General features: G+C 39.9%; 1 protein-coding gene across 1 annotated transcript in view; it reads right to left on the reverse strand.

The window, feature by feature from the left end:
* Positions 1 to 16,395, reverse strand: part of LOC118278737 (insulin-degrading enzyme) — a 63,555-nt gene extending 47,160 nt beyond the window's left edge. The window contains exons 1-14 of the mRNA XM_050703839.1: positions 16,208 to 16,395; positions 14,525 to 14,716; positions 13,151 to 13,239; positions 12,518 to 12,603; positions 11,315 to 11,436; positions 9,878 to 10,047; positions 8,614 to 8,736; positions 8,074 to 8,276; positions 6,685 to 6,770; positions 5,992 to 6,106; positions 5,040 to 5,177; positions 3,771 to 3,892; positions 3,180 to 3,264; positions 2,075 to 2,203 (exon numbers count right to left, since the gene is read on the reverse strand). Coding sequence (XP_050559796.1) covers positions 2,075 to 2,203; positions 3,180 to 3,264; positions 3,771 to 3,892; positions 5,040 to 5,177; positions 5,992 to 6,106; positions 6,685 to 6,770; positions 8,074 to 8,276; positions 8,614 to 8,736; positions 9,878 to 10,047; positions 11,315 to 11,436; positions 12,518 to 12,603; positions 13,151 to 13,239; positions 14,525 to 14,685 — 1,629 coding nt within the window. The 5' untranslated portion in view covers positions 14,686 to 14,716; positions 16,208 to 16,395. The remainder of the gene's footprint in view (positions 1 to 2,074; positions 2,204 to 3,179; positions 3,265 to 3,770; positions 3,893 to 5,039; positions 5,178 to 5,991; positions 6,107 to 6,684; positions 6,771 to 8,073; positions 8,277 to 8,613; positions 8,737 to 9,877; positions 10,048 to 11,314; positions 11,437 to 12,517; positions 12,604 to 13,150; positions 13,240 to 14,524; positions 14,717 to 16,207) is intronic.
* Between the last annotated feature and the right edge of the window lie 1,052 nt (positions 16,396 to 17,447).

The following is a 17,447-nucleotide window of genomic DNA, read 5'->3' on the forward strand; positions in this document are numbered from 1 at the left end:
CTTGCATACAACATGGAACGTGCACTCTCTACAATGGTACGGTTCTCTCTTTCAGCACGCCCATTTTGCTCTGGTGTATAAGGTGCAGTGCACTCATGAACTATACCTTCTTTGCTTAGATACTCTTTGAAGGATTTATTTACATACTCTCTTCCGTTATCAGTATGCAATATTTTGATACTATGCATGTATTTATTTTTGATAATAGCATTGTAATTCTTGAATATATCAATCACATCACTTTTATGCTTTACAAAATATACATGCCTGAAGCTTGTTGCAGCATCCTTGAACAATACAAAGTATCTTGCACCTTGAACAGATGTATGACTCATTGGACCACAGACATCACTATATATAAGGTCACCTGGCTGTAGTTCTCCTCTTACAGATTTGTGAAATCTAAATCTGCACTGCTTTCCATAGGCACATGCTCCACAGACAAAATCAGCTTTATCATTGTTGTCAAAATTCAAGCCTTCTACTGTATTTTCAGCACTCATATTCCTGATATTTTGTATGTTAATATGTCCCAATCTTTCGTGCCAAATTTTAATGTTACTTTTGTCATTTTGTACCAAGTTACATGTATCTGAGATTACAGCTTTTATTTTCAATTCATATAGATTATTTTCAGTCATTGTTGCATACAATACTAACTTATTATCTTTGTAAATGAATGCATTGGAGTCTTTCTTAACAATGGTGAATGATTTTCGCATAATCACACCCTCTGAGAATAGATTTCGTCGCAAATTCGGAACATACAATACATCATGTAGTTCACTGGTCTCCCACTGTCCATTGACATATCTCTTTATTAATACCCGTCCTATGCCAGCTACTTCCACTGACTGCTTGTTTCCTAATGTCAATGATTTCTGATTGCATTCAAATAGTTCTGCAAAGAACTCCTTTCTGTAGGTCATATGTGCGGAGGCACCACTATCTAAAATCCAAACATTCTGTTCAGCTTCATGTAAACTTGCTTCTACATTGAACGCTAACATATTTGCACCTTCTTGTTGAGGTTTTCTGTTCTTGGATTTCTTTGGATAACGACATTCTCGAGAAAAATGTCCTCGTTTTCCACAATTATAACATTCAAATCTATGTTTAGTGTTATTATTCTGATTCGAACTACAAGCATTTTTATTTGGCTCACTTTGCTTAGAGCTCTTCTTCCAACTTTTGTTGGCCACAAGGAGAGCAGTTTCTTGCTCTTCTTCACATTGCAAACTAGCTTCTTCATCTAACAATCGTGCAGTGAGATTAATAAGAGTCTGTTGTTTTGGATCCAATGACATCCATGCTTGACGAAGTGATCTGTACTTTTGTGGCAGTGTTCCAAGTATTTTTGTAATCACAGCCATTTCACTGACATTTTCACCACTTTCTTTCAACTGCTTGGCTAACGATTCTACTTTCGAAATATGTTGAGCTACGCTGTCAGTCGGTGACATTTTGTACTGATAAAATTTTTCATGGATTATCATTTTACATAACTCACTCTTTTGTTCATATATAGATTCTAGTTTCGTCATAATTTCCTGAGCTGTTTCACAATTTTCCACTAGAGTAATTTGCTTGAGTTCCATCGAAGATGTAATGATGAACATCGCCATGCCATCGTTCTTTGTCCATTCAACACTATTTTCAGACGGTTTAGGCACTGAAATATCAATCCCTTTTGCTTTCAGGGCACATTTTATCTGAAACTTCCATTGTCTGAAGTTATTTCCGTCAAATTTATCCATGTTCATAGATCGCGTGGACTCCATTTTGAGATTATTTCTCAAAATACGATTGTAACTTTTTCTTTGCTATTTTCTTTTAGATATCAATTACAGAACCTCCTGGGCCCATAACCTGTTAGATTACGGAGTATTTCTTAATGAACAACAGTATTTATATCCAAAAAGAACGTTTTATTATAATAAAGATATACATAGCAAGAATGACACAGTTACAATGACAACCAAAAACAATCATGCCAGCTAGTTAAATTTTCAGGAACAAATATTAAAACTAAACTCATTTGTGTTACTCAACAGCCCCATCTCCACGAGCTTACCTTTATAACAGCGGGCGCTATGGAGTCGGCAGTACTGTCCTCCCCCTTTTCCAAACTGAGTTTGGTGGGTATGAACTCGTTCGGAGGCGGCAGGTGTAACTCTTTCGTAGGCTGTACCGACTTCCATTCCTGGACGAGACAAAATTGGTTATGTATTTTTTTTATGTTAAATGGGTCGACGTTTGGCCGCTATCTCGCCTGATGGTAAGTGATGATGCGGCCTACGATGGAGCACGTCTGCCCATAAGCAACCTATTCACTCGGGCTTTGAAGACACCCAGGTTATACCCATCAGGAAACACAGACTCCGGCAAGGAGTTCCACTCCCTAGCAGTTCGCACAAGGAAGCTTGAAGCGAAGCGCTTCGTGCGAGTGGGTGGGATATCTACCATGAAGCGGTGACACCTCGCCGATTGATTGTATTGATGCTATGTTAAGCTTAAATGTGGGAGAGCCATGCTTCGGCACTGCTGGGCCGGCTCGACCGGAGTGATACCACGGCCTCACAGAAAACCGACGTGAAACAACGCTTGTGTTGTGTAAGTGAGGTTACCGGAGGCCCAATTACCCCCTTCCCAATCCCCGATTCCCCAAAAACCCCTAAATTCCTAACCCCCAAAAGGCCAGCAACGTATTTGTAAAGCCTCTGGTGTTTCAGGTGTTCATGGGCGGCGGCGATTGCTTACCATCAGGTGATCCGTCTGCTCGTTTACTAGCTTATTCCATAAAAAAAATATTCTGACTAAAATATATTTGTGAGAGGAGTTACAAGTGCGTTGCCGACCTTTTGAGGGGTTAGGAATTTAAGGGATATTGGAGAATCGGGGATTGTGGAGGGGGTAAGTGGACAAATCAGATGATATGTAATCGTATAAAATAATGTATTCGCTTCGCTTCAAGCTTCCTTGTGCGAACTGCTAGGGAGTGGAACTCCTTGCCGGAGTCTGTGTTTCCTGATGGGTATAACCTGGGTGTCTTCAAAGCCCGAGTGAATAGGTTGCTTATGGGCAGACGTGCTCCATCGTAGGCCGCATCATCACTTACCATCAGGCGAGATAGCGGCCAAACGTCGACCCATTAAATGTAAAAAAATATATGTGTTTACCTGTATCTTAGCGTCTTCGATGTCTTCCTGTAAGTATTTGGTACCATACCAGGGTTCCGTCATCGTACATTTGTCACCGAATACCCTGAAACATGGGTTTTTATAAATAAAAAACTATACATACATACATAACCTCACGCTTGTCACTGATGATGACTGGGTCAAAAATAAATGATTACAACTTTTCAATACATTAAAATATTCAAAAATAATCACACTCTCATTCATAAATTTGATGAACTACATAATTTTCGATTTTTCTAGCTAAATTTCTATAAATAAGTCTGCTATTTGACGTCAAAAACTTATTTTTCTTCTTTTTTCGGGTTTTCGAAAATTTCGCAGCAGTAGAACGGAGTCTGGAAATGTGTCCAGTATATGGCAATAGGCTCACCACCTATTACATGGGACTTACAACATAAATTGTGAAATGTGGGTGTACAGTAGCATTATGTGCCATAATATTGTGCACTTCTGGGGTAGGCAGAAGGGCTAAAAGAGGCTAGAGGCTAGAGCTTTGGGGGATTAAAGGCGTCAAGATATAAAAAAAACTTTTGTGTTTTTTTTTTGAAAATCACCCCTAATACTAACTTGGCAACGATCCCGACGCGTACGTTTTCGGGGGTGAGCAGAGACAGTAGGTTCTCTATCAACTCCGGTTTCCATTCGGTCATCACGTAGTAGGCACATAGAACATCTTCCATTGGAAACTCCTGAAATCATCATTTCATTATTATGTACTGAAAACACACTGAAAATGTTTTATTTTGAAAATTTGCCCCACATTAGAATTTTTCTCTTTCTTTCTTAAAAGGTGAGAAAAATTATGTTTGAGGCCGTACAAAGTTCGCTGGGTTAGCTAGTCAATCATAAAAAAAATATCTAATCAACTACTTATCTCGAAAATTTTATGGGACCCGATATACCTCGAAATCAATCGATCATCCTCAAAAAGTTACGTAACCCATATCTAAGCTAATATTATAAAGCTGAAGAGTTTGTTTGAACGCGCTAATCTCAGGAACTACTGGTCCGAATTGAATAATTCTTTTTGTGTTGGATAGTGTATTTATGGAGGAAAGCTATAGGCTATTAAACATCACGATATAACCAATAAGAACCGAGCAGAACGGGTGAAACCGCGCGAAAGTAATGAGCGAGCGCCTAGCTTCACTGACGGACGGACTGACGGACAATTCAATTTGACGTTTCAAAAGTGCCTAATTTAGGATTAATTGAAATAAATGCTGTGAGGTATAGGCACTATACTATGTACTTGTATGTAATCATAATCCTATATAATCCAATGTCTTTAGATTAATAAACCAGTGTATTCTCAGCATTCATCGTGTTTGATTTCTAACACTCAACCCGTACCGTACAATGCTTTGACTTTCACTTTGTAGCTAAAGTCCCCGTCACGAGAAGCTATAAATTTTGTAAACAAGTGTTCAGGAGTTCACAACGTAAAAGTAAAAAGTGATAACGAAACAATAACAAAATTAACAATAACAACCAGATCCGCGATATATGCAAAGCAATGAAACAAACTCGTAAGCATTCGAAACTCGAATGACTGTTTATTTCAAAATGGCGTCCCGATAGTTTACAATCCCTGCGACGGACGCGTTCCGGTACCAAGAAACACAAACGATAGCGCTTTGCGTTGTTAAAATATAATTCGAATAAATTGAATAGGTTGTTACTTTCATATAACCCGTCTATATTTCATGTCGATTGAATATGTTCAAGTTATTATTATCTCGCAGTATAAAATGTTTACTTAGTAAAAGATGTTTGTTTACATAATTTATAGCTTCTCGTGACGGTTACTTTAGTTTTTATATATAAAAAACAAACCTGCAACAGATGGACATGTCCAGTAACAACTCCTCGCGGTTCCATGGCGTCCTTGAAACGGAACTCCAGCGCCATCAGGTCTCTCTGCTCCTCCCACACCCAGCGCTTCGGACCCTCAGCCTTCAACATCGATATGTACTGTGGAACAAATATTTCATCATCATCATCAGAGCAAATAGGTCTGTTTCTTTTTTTTTTTTTGAGGGGTTAAATCATCCTATAGCTTCTTCTGCCTTGGGCAAAGCGAGAGGGAGTGTCAGACTCTTACTGACTAAAACCCACCCTGTTCCTTCTCCTGCTTTTCGAGCCGGAGCCCCGGTAAACCCGCTAGGTAGTCCGCAGCTCCGGATCAGGCATCAGCCCTACTGGGCCCCATCTGTGGTGGTCTGATGGCTCTTTGAGGCCTTACGGAACGCGACGCGCCACACGAGAGCAAATAGGTCTTAGGTGTGTGAGTGTGACAGGTAGATCGTTGGTACTTTTAAGGGTGGAAAATCATCCAATAACTTCTTTCAGATTGAGCGAGGCGAGAGGGAGTGTCAGACTCTTACTGACGAAAAACCACTCCGTTCCTACTCCTGCTTTTCGAGCCGGAGCCCCGATAAACCTGCTAGGTAGTCCGCAGCTCCGGTCTGTTTATGGGTAGGACAAAGTATTACTGGGCTTGGTTCGGCTTTTCGAAAATATCTCAGTAGTATCACAGAGTCTGTGTTAGACACGTATTGTGAACCTGATTGAAAAAGAGTAACCTATGGAGTTTCTTGCTCGTTCTTATCCATAGGAATCTACACTTTGGAACGAGCAAATAGCTTCACTAGAGGACTGACCGACAGACATACGTTATTAATATTATTATTATATTTGCTTTGACGTTCAAAAGTGTCTTCCTGGTCTATTTGAAATAAATAATTTTGACTTTGACTTTGACTTCAATTATCTACAATCCATATACCTGAAACACCAATTTGATGATGTCATCAATGTGAGTGACTCCGTCCTCCGTGAGGTCCACTTGCACTCCGAAGAAGCCGAACCCTCTCGCGCCGATACGAGTACCTCCTACTAAACTGTGGACAATATTATTATTAAAAGGTAAAATAATAAGAATATGGATGATGACTGGGTCAAAAATAAATTATTACAACTTTTACAATACAATAAAATATTCAAAAATAATCACATTCTCATTCATAAACTTTGATGAACTACTTAATTTTCGATTTTTTCTAGCTAAATTTCTAGAAATAAGTCTGCTATTTGACGTCAAAATCTGATGACGTCATAATAGAGTATTTCATACAAAGTTCATAGAAAATATCGTTTTTGACGTTTCGAAAAAAGTATTGAATTTGACTAGTAGGAAACTAGCCTATTTAAGGAATTTAGGTACACCCGAAACTCTATATTTTTTTTTTTTTGATTTGGGAAAATCATCCATTGACTTCTCCCGCCTTGGGCGAAGCGAGAGGGAGTGTCAGACTCTTACTGACTAAAAACCACCCCGTTCCTACTCCTGCTTTTCGAGCCGGACGCCCGGTAAACCCGCTAGGTAGTCCGCAGCTCCGGATCACACCCGGAACACTAGAGGAGTTACTAGTCCGTTGCTGACCTTTAGAAAAGGGACGTTTCTTTGAACGTTACATACCTATTGCACCATCCCCGTTCCTTTAGAGCTGACAGTAGACTGCCTGGACCCTCATGTCCTAGCAGGTGGGATAAATAGTGCCCGGGCTGCAAAAGATATATAACAGTTTTTAAACTGACATGGTCACTAAACTTTTGGAAATTCATTCGGAAACCCATCAAAATTAATAAACATGGTAAATATCCCGTCATAAGTTCTAATAATAAGATATATAACATTTTACTTTTTCTTTTTTATAAACGATATAAATACTAATGTTATAAATGGGCAAGTTAGTGAGATTGTGAGTGTTTTTTATGGTATACACCGGTAAACGACCAGACGTATCACCTGATGGTAAGCAATAACCGCCGCCCATGGACACTTGAAACGCCAGAGACGTTACAAGTGCGTTGCCGGCCTTTTGGGGTTAGGAATTTAAGGGTTGTTGGGGAATCGGGGATTGGGAAGATTGGGAAGGCGAGTAATTGGGTCTCCAGTAACCTCAACTCAAGAGTTGTTCAAATTCCTAACTTCCAAAAGGCCGGCAACGCACTTGTACGTGGTGGTGTTTCAAGTGTCCATGGGCGGCGACGATTGCTTACCATCAGGTGATCTGTCTGCTCGTTTACCGGATTATACCATAAAAAAACACACAATCTCACAAACTTGCTTATTTATAACATTAGTATTTTACACATTAGACTGCCTCGTTGGCAGAGTGGTTGCAAATGCAACTGTTGGGCAAGTAATCTCGGGTTCGATTCCCGAGTCGGACAAAGTATTACTGGGCTTTTTTCGGTTTTTCGATTTTTTTTCAGTAGTAGCACGCAGTCTGAAAACGTGCCCGGTATATGGCAATAGGCTCACCACCTATTACATGGGACTTATAACATAAATTGTGAACATTGGGTGTACATTGGCATTATGTGCCATAATGTGCACCTCTGCCTATCCGTTCGGGGGTTAAAGGCGTGGCGTTATCTAATATATAAAATTCTCGTGTCACAGTTTTCGTTGCCATACTCCTCCAAAACGGCTTAACCGATTTTGAATACATTTTTTGTGCTTATCCGGTATCTATGAGAATAGGCCAACATCTATTTTTCATCCCCTAAATGTTAGGGGTAGTACAACCCTAATTTTTTTAATTTCCCGCTGACGAAGTCGCGGGCAGAAGCTAGTATGTATATCTATACTAATATAATAAAGCTGAAGAGTTTGTTTGTTTGTTTGAACGCGCTAATCTCAGGAACTACTGGTCCGATTTGAATAATTCTTTTTGTGTTGGATAGCGCATTTATCGAGGAAGGTTATAGGCTATAAATTATCACGCTACGATCAATAGGAACCGAGCAGAGCGGGTGAAACCGCGCGGAAGTAGCTAGTATAATATATAATTACACTTACCCCACTTTTATAATGTTTCCTGGTATCCGGTATGGGGAAGTCTATAGACAACGACCGGAGATCTTTGACCGGAAGACAGTACGCTCGTTTCCTTCTCAATTCCGGCGGAAACGGATGTTCCGGCCAGGAGGGGGGAGTGACTGACGTGTCTTGGACTTCGGAGAATAGTGGCACCACTATCGCTTCTAAATCATCTAGTGATTCTGTAAAAGGAATAAATTAATGTTTTAAGTGTGGGAGAGCCATGCTTCGGCACTGCTGGGCCGGCTCGACCGGAGTGATACCACGACCGAGCAGAAAACCGACGTGAAACAACGCTTGCATTGTGTTTCGTTGTGTGAGTGAGGTTACCGGAGGCCCAATTCCCCCCTTCCCAATCTTCCCAATCTCCGATTCCCGAACAACAACCCTTAAATTCCTAACCCCCAAAAAGCCGGCAACGCACTTGTAACGCCTCTGGTGTTTCAAGTGTCCATGGGCGGCGGTGATGGCTTACCATCAGGTGATACGTCTGCTCGAATACAATAATCAATAAATTACCTTTGCCCAAAACGACGAGCGTCATAATGTTAGCTGAATACCACTTCTCATGAAACTTCAGCAATTCCTTCCTGACGTCTATGCCTTTTGATTTCGGGATCGTCTCTAGGGTCTCCCTGTTACCTGTCAATAGATCGATAGATTGATTAATGCTTGATTGATAGATTGATTAATGCTTGATTGACAGATTGATTGATTAATGCTTGCTTGATAGATTGATTATTGCTTGGTTGACAGATTGATTGTTGCTTGATTTATAGAATGATTATTGCTTGGTTGACAGATTGATTGTTGCCTGATTTATAGATTGATTATTGCTTGATTGATAGCTTGATTGATAGCTTAATTAATGCTTGATTGATAGATTGCTTGTTGCTTGATTTATAGGTTGATTATTGCTTGATTGATAGATCGATTAATGCTTGATTGATATATTGATTAATGCTTGATTGATAAATTCATTAATTATTATGTTATCGGCTAACAGTACTAACATTAGCAGTTACTGCTAACAGTAGCAGCGCAACAATCGCCGCGTTGTGTCGCAGAATGCTACTCATGAATATGAGCCTTTAGCATGGCTTGAAACTAGTCGAGTTCCTCGTCAAACAGTTACGTGAGTAAACCGATAACATAATAATTAATTTAGTATGTCTCACGAAAGTTATGATGAATTCATGATTGATGATTATTGATTGACAAACAAAAACTGTATTTGTATACAATCACTAGAAAGATCGGAAACTCATCGAGGAAGGCTATAGGCTATAAAACATCACGCTATGACCAATAGGAGCCGAGCAGAGCGGGGGAAACCGCGCAGAAATGGCTAGTCAATTATTTATGCCTAGCTTCACTTACAGACAGACTGACTGACGGGCAAATCAATTTGACGTTACAAAAGTGCCTAATTTAGTATTCATTGAAATAAATGCTTTGACTTTTATGTCAAACACTGTTGTAATTGATGCAAATAAACTATTTTTCTTTCAAAGTCAAAGTCAAAATCATTTATTTCAAATAGACCGGGAAGGCACTTTTGAACGTCAAAGCAAATATAATAATATTAATAACGTCTGTCTGTCAGTCAGTCCTCTAGTGAAGCTATTTGCTCGTTCCAAAGTGTAGATTCCTATGTAGAAGAACGAGCAAGAAACTCCATAGGTTACTCTTTTTCAATCAGATTCACAATACAATACTTGGTTACATTGTTTCGATTACTTCAACTATGTGAGAACAATTTCTTTCTTTCTTTCAGACTCACCTGTACCGAACTTATGGAAGGGATGTGTAGGGGAAGCAGTACTCTTGTTGAGCTGGTCCAATCTCCAAGTATCTGAGGATGTGTTCTTCTCATGTTCCAAGTGCACAGCGCTCAGTTCGCGACCCGTCGCCGACTCCGTGAATAACGGGGATATGAAGAATTGGGCGAAACTGGAGACAAATTATGACACGTCTTTTATCCCCGAAGGGGTAGGCAGAGGTGCACGTTCAGTGCCGGCGTAAGGGCCACTGATACCCCGGGCGAAAATATTGTGGCGCCCACTTGAGGGCAGCAATATCAAGTGTTAGTTTTTTGCAGATCCCATCGGCGTCCCCCAGAATTTGTCGCCCTGGACCATCGCCCCACCACGCCCTAGGGGGACCCTAACGCCGGCACTGTGCACGTTATGACACGTAATGCCACTCACTGTACAATGTACACGCACTTTTCACCATTTGTGTTATAAGTCCCATGTAATAGGGGGTGAGCCTATTGCAATATAATAGGTACAATTCCAAACGCCGTGGTACTACTGAAAAATTTTCGACATACAGAAAAAATGGACACTTGAAACACCAGAGGCGTTACAAGTGCGTTGCGGGCCTTTTGGGGGTTAGGAATTTAAGGGTTGTTGGGGAATCGGGGATTGGGAAGATTGGGAAGGGGATTAATTGGGCCTCCGGTAGCCTCACACAACGGAGGCGTTGTTTCACGTCGGTTTTCTGCTCGGCCGTGGTATCACTCCGGTCGAGCCGGCCCATTCGAGCCGAACCATGGCTCTCCCTCACTTATACTATCTTACCAATAAATGGGGCCGTCGGTTGAGGGCGTCCTAGTTCTTGTAACGCCTTTAGTGTTTCAAGTGTCCATGGGCGGCGGGCGATTGCTTACCATCAGGGGCCTTAGTCTGCTATTACAATTGTGTCAGAATGGTCGATTACTGAGCAGTGCGAGGGGGACGGAGCTATACAACCTACATAGCTTCGTCCCTCTCGCACTGCACACTAGCAGACTAAGGCCCCAGGAGCTACGTCTGCTCGTTTATAAAAAAAATATACTCACACTAGCGGACCCGACAAACGTTGTCCTGTCTACACGTCTTTAATTTGAAAATTTTAAACTTTTTTTAATACTCGTAAGCTAAAACATTCTGGACCATTTTGATGAAAATTATTATTCAAATGTTATGACAATATCTAACGTCATTAATATTTGACACTGCGATGGTAGCGCCGTCTGTCGTATCCAATGTAAAACATTCCAAAATCAACAACTACTAATTAATTAAAAATGAATTAAAAAAACATTGTCCAGCGGAATCTAAACCATTTTCAGATCCCCTTGAACACACACAAAAAAATTCATCAAAATCGGTCCAGTCGTTTAAGAGAAGTTCAGTGACATACACACGTACAGAAGAATTATATATATACTTACATATCCAAAGCCTTGTGCAGATGTTCGGGCAGTACGTCGAAGTAGTACGTGGTGTGGTCGGACGAGGTGGACGCGTTGGACGAGCCCCCGTGCTCGGCCAAAAACTTGTTGTATTCATTCTCCTAGTAGACGACATTAGAACTTGAGACGGGATATTTACCATGTTTATTTATGTCGATGAGATTCCATAAAAATACAGGTTTTTTAACTGACATGGTCACTAACACTAACATTAGAACTTGAGACGGGATATTTACCATGTTTATTTATGTCGATGAGATTCCATAGTAAAAAAAAGTTATAATAAAAGTACTTAGTTTCCGCAACAACTTATAGTAAAAGTTACTTAATTAATATTAGACTGCACGGTTGGCGCGGTGGCTGGGCAACTGGCTGCCGTGCAACGTGTAGCGGGTTTACAGAGCAAGTCTTTGTGTGATCCACAAATTGTTGTTCCGGGTCTGGGTGTCATGTGTATGTGAACTTGTATGTTTGTAAACGCACCCACGACACAGGAGAAAATCCTAGTGTGGGGCAACGTTTAAAAAAATTAAGTATCTTCAGCAACTTGGCAAGCAGGGTAGGTAGAAGTGCACATTGCGACACATAATGGCGCTATACAATGTACACCCACTTTTCACTATTTGTATTATAAGTCCCATGTAATAAAAGGTGAGCCTAGTTATTACCAAATACTGGGCACAATTAGAGACATCGTGCTACCACTGCGAAATTTTCAAATTTCGAAAAACCGAAAGAAGCCCACCCCAGTAATACTTTGCCCGACCCGGGAATCTAACCCGAGACCCCTTGTCCGGCAGCCGCACTTGCGACCACTCGACCAACGAGGCAGTTATATCCAAATCATGTCTTTTTTACATTTGATGGGTCGATGGCCGCTATCTCACCTGATGGTAAGTGATGATGCGGCCTACGATGGAGCACGTCTGCCCATAAGCAACCTATTCACTCGGGCTTTGAAGACACCCAGGTTATACCCATCAAGAAACACAGACTCCGGCAAGGAGTTCCACTCCCTAGCAGTTCGCACAAGGAAGCTTGAAGCGAAGCGCTTCGTGCGAGTGGGTGGGATATCTACCATGAAGCGGTGACGTCTCGCCGATTGTCTTGTGGTTCGATAATGGAAAGGATTCCCAATTACCCCGCACACTCTCTGTCTAGTCTACTCCAAAAAGACATTACCTCCGGATATTTCTTGGTCCCCAGAAACAGCATGTGTTCGCAGAAATGCGCTAGACCGGGCAACTCGTCAGGGTCGCTTAGGTATCCTGAAAGAAAAATGTATAATACGGTATAAGTTTTCAAACTAACATGGTTACTAACACTATTATTAGAACTTGAGACGGGATGCGTCATGGCGCTTGCAACAGTGCCGAAATATCGGAAACTCATAGACATAAATAAACATGGTAAATATCCCGTCTCAAGTTATAATTGCTAGTATAATACGGTAGTTTCCAACTAGTCAAATTCAATACGTTTATAGAATTTTATTATAACTTTCGTGAGACATACTAAATCAATTATTATGTTATCGGCTTACACGACTGTGTAGCAGCGCAACAATCGCCGCGTCGTGTCTCGCGGCTACTCATGAATATGAGCCTCTAGCATGGCTTGAAACTAGTCGAGTTCCTCGTCAAACAGTTACGTGGGTAAGCCGATAACATAATAATTAACCGAGATTTATTGCAAAAAATATGTTTTAAGAAGCCGCTTCCATAACTTTCTAACCAAAAATAAACTTTAGGCAAATATGCATCCGAATATCTGATCACTGGTATTTCTGCCTACCCCATATGACAATATACTCACCGACATTAACATCTAAGGCTGCTGCTGATTTGTCTGTACTCAAGTCGCTCACCAACATCACTCGTAAACGGTTCGACAACACTAGACCTCTGAAAATAAACTTTATTTGTTAGTAAGTAAGGCGCAATTTCGTTCGTAAAAGAAGCTGTGGGGTGACGCAGAAAAAAAACAGTAACTGAACTACTAGACCTCTGAAAATTAACTTTATTTGTTAGTAAGTAAGGCGCAATTTCGTTCGTAAAAGAAGCTGTGGGGTGACGCAGAAAAAAATCAGTAACTGAACTACTAGACCTCTGAAAATTAACTTTATTTGTTAGTAAATAAGGCGCAATTTCGTTCGTAAAAGAAGCTGTGGGGTGACGCAGAAAAAAATCAGTAACTGAACTACTAGACCTCTGAAAATTAACTTTATTTGTTAGTAAGTAAGGCGCAATTTCGTTCGTAAAAGAAGCTGTGGGGTGGCAGAAAAAAGCCCAGCAATACTTGTCCAACCCGGCAATCGAACCCGAGACCGCTTGTCCAGCAGTCGCAAAATGTCTTATTTAGGATTAATTGATATAAATGCTTTGACTTTGACTTTGATCACCTGATGGTAAGCAATCGCTGACGCCCACGGACGCTCAAAATACCAGAGGCGTCACAAGCGCGTTGCTGGCCTTTTGGAGGTAAGTAATCTAAGGGTTGTTGGATAATAGGAGATTGCCAATTGCCAGGGCCAACACTTCTTTCGCTTCATCAACAGTCATCAGTCTTTTCATGCATGCTCGTCGGTTAAAGGTACTCTTAATTTGGCCGTTTTTTAATATATCGCCAATCTGGTCGCTCTATGTCCGTCTGGGGCGCCCTCTACCGACGGCACCATACATATTCGCCTTGTACACTTCTTTCGTAAATCTGCTTTCATACATCCTTTCTTTTTAGAAACTGATAAAGGGACAAACCCGCCACAACATCCCATACCGCTGCAACTCCTGTTAGCCAGGATCTACAGTAGATACAACCATGAAAACACCGGAACACTGAAGTCCGGCGCGTCCCAGGGAAATAAATGACTGTCTTGGATCCCGTAACGAAATAAATCAGAAGATGTTATTAGAGGAGAAAAAAAAGAAAACGATAGTTTCCACTTCCCTCGGTGAATTTAATGCAGGAGACAGATTAAGCCTTAAGGTACAAAAGAGACTGCACAACTGGGAGAAGCCCAGTCGCCAAGCACTACGGAAATTTTACTTAAAACTAAAATACATACTAAATGGGTCCTATGCGTGAGCTGTCTACTTGCTTCCAATAATAGGTATAGCAAAAACGCCTAAACGCACGGAAATGTTTTTTTTTTAGATACATACATACAATTTTTTAGATAATCATATTTACCTATAGTTCCTCTTGTCCTCTGGCGATTTGACGATGTTGTCATAACGTTTGACTACACCGGAGCCGGTGGGCCCCCCGCCGGGGCCCGCGGACTGTAGGCCCGGGGACCCGGGCGGCGTCCCGGGCACCGTACCCTCTTTGGGAGAATACTGCGACGACATATTTGAGAAATTCTTTTTACTACCACTGGATCTGCAATATAAAATCTTACGTGAGACATCCAATAGGGATGATGACTGGGTCAAAAATAAATTATTACAATTTTTCAATACAATAAAATATTCAAAAATAATCACACTCTCATTCATAAATTTGATGAACTACTTAATTTTCGATTTTTTCTAGCTAAATTTCTAGCAATTTGACGTCAAAAACTTATGACGTGTTAATAGAGTATTTCATACAAAGTTCATAGAAAATATTCTTTTTGACATTTCGAAAAAAGTATTGAATTTGACTAGTAGGAAACTAGCCTATTTAAACTATAATGTTGACAAAAGTTTTTCTTTAAAAACGTCGCCCCACATTAGGGTTTTCTCCTGTGTCGTGGGTGCGTTTACAAACATAGAATTTCACATACACATGGCATCCAAACAGAACAACAATCTATGTATAACACAAAGAGTTGGGTCGTGCAGGAATCGAACCTACAAAGCGTCGCACGGCAGTCAGTTGCCCAGCCACCGCTCCAACTGTGCAAGCGTTGTTTACTAATGGCCATGGCTAACCACAAATGACGTCACGCACTGTGATTGGCGTTAGGGTTCTTACCCTGCACAGATAAAAAAAAATTTAACTTCATTTATTGACTTAAAATTATAAATAATTGTTATTTCTTTAACACATTGAACGCCGTGGTGGTCACCAGTGACTGACGTTAGCGGAGGATTCGCCAAAGATTTCAAATCTTGATTGAGTGAGATTGTTGTATAACACACTTTATTTTAAAACACATCTTAGTTTTTTTTCGATTACTCTCTGGTACTCTATTCTATTTTTGTTCCAATAAGATGGTAACATTTTTATTGAAAAAAGAAAGCCTATTAGAATCAAATTGGTCTAAAAAATGATTAAGTATAGATTATAAACAAAAAAAAAGCAACGACAGGCCTTTTATCCCCGAAGGAGTAGGCAGAGGTAATGCCGCTATACAATGTACAACCACTTTTCACCGTTTGTGTTATAAGTCCCATGTAATAGGGGGTGAGCCTATAGCCTTTTCTCTGTTCTCTGATCAAAGTTTAGCCTAATAAGCACTATTATTCCTATCATTGCTTAAGAGTTAATAATATCCAAATGACTAACACACATAATAACAAATTAAAATAAAGCAAAGAAGTTTTTAAGCAAACTACTTACTAAATCACTTTCAAAGAGAAAATAAACAGGAAAGATATTCTCTGTTGTCAAAGATGAAGTATTTATTAGAGGAAAACGTCCTTAAACATAATAAAATATGTTTTAACTAAACATTTCTGTAAAATTTCTTATTGACACCAGTCCTTGAAAGCTTGTGGTCAATAAAAAAGCGTTTGTTAACTTTTCTACAAATGTAACTGTGCAATATTGTCACAAATAAATTGAAAACATCTTAATACGCAATATTTCTAGCATTTTCAAGCACTCTTCACATCAATATTTACAAATTACGCAAAAAAAATACAAGTAACACAGAATTCTAACCTATTATATGTCGCACGGTGTAACAATGGTGAAAAATATTGTATTCCCAACCAAATAACTCTTCGTGGTGCCAGCTTGAATATCTTAAAGTTAATTTATATTTATATAAAATTAATTTGAATAATTTCAAGACTGTAAATCATTGAAAATATCGACCGATCTGATGAATTGTCAGATTGTAATACGCACAAATTACGTAGTACACTTACATTTGTGCTTCATAACGGATTTTGTATACTTTTTATTTTAGTTGGATTATAATCATAATCTTTTACGTTTAGTTACACGCAAATAAAAGATGAAATATTATTAATAATACTTACAAAAACAGTTTCTATAACACACAAGAATGCTTTAGACCAGTAATGTTAACTTATATCTTTAAATTATGCTTATTTATTACAAAATAAACGAGAAATCTAACAGAGGAAACTCTGAGTGATCAATAATGAACAGTCGTAATTTGTTTTTATCTGTATACGTGTCAGCTGAGCTCCAAACGTTTTTCTGTTCTGTGTTGCTACTTACTGAAAAAATGGTAGAAAGTAGGAAAACAATATCAGCACATAGGTACCTACGTCACAGAACTAAAATATCTTTTTTTTATAACGTCACGCCTTGACGCCCGAAGAGGTAGGCAGAGGTGCACATTACGGCACATAATGCCAATGCACACCCACATTTCACAATCTATGTTGTAAGTCCCATGTAATGAGTGGTGAGCCTATTGTCATATACCGGGCACATTTCCAGACTTCGCGCTACCACTGAGAAATTTTTGAAAAACCGAAAAAAGCCCAGTAATCATTCGTTCGACCCAGGAATCGAATCCAAGACCCTTTGCCTGGCAGTCGCACTTGCAACCACTCGGCCAATGAGGCAGTCTATTAAATCTACCTAGCAATATTATCTTCATTACATTCGTTCATTTTTGTTCACGAAAGTTCGCAATACATGGAATTGTAGTGTGCAATCTGCGAAGTTTCGGACGAAACTTCGTTTTTTGTTGAATAATTAGAGTAGCCTTCCAGTTTTGGTACAAATTCCTAATCCACCCTAGCAACATTGCTCTGCTGTCAATATCATGCCGCTTTGACATTTCAGCATATTCATTTCAGCACCCTCCGTCCTTTGACATTGACAAGTGACATTTAACGGCCGGCGTCGATATACTTGTCGTAACATGTTTTGTTTACATTTTTTTAAAAGCGGAAAGTGAAAAGTGTTTTGTGAAAAATCC

This window comes from Spodoptera frugiperda, chromosome 24 (genome assembly GCF_023101765.2).
Source record: "Spodoptera frugiperda isolate SF20-4 chromosome 24, AGI-APGP_CSIRO_Sfru_2.0, whole genome shotgun sequence".
NCBI classification, from domain to species: Eukaryota; Metazoa; Arthropoda; class Insecta; order Lepidoptera; family Noctuidae; genus Spodoptera; species Spodoptera frugiperda.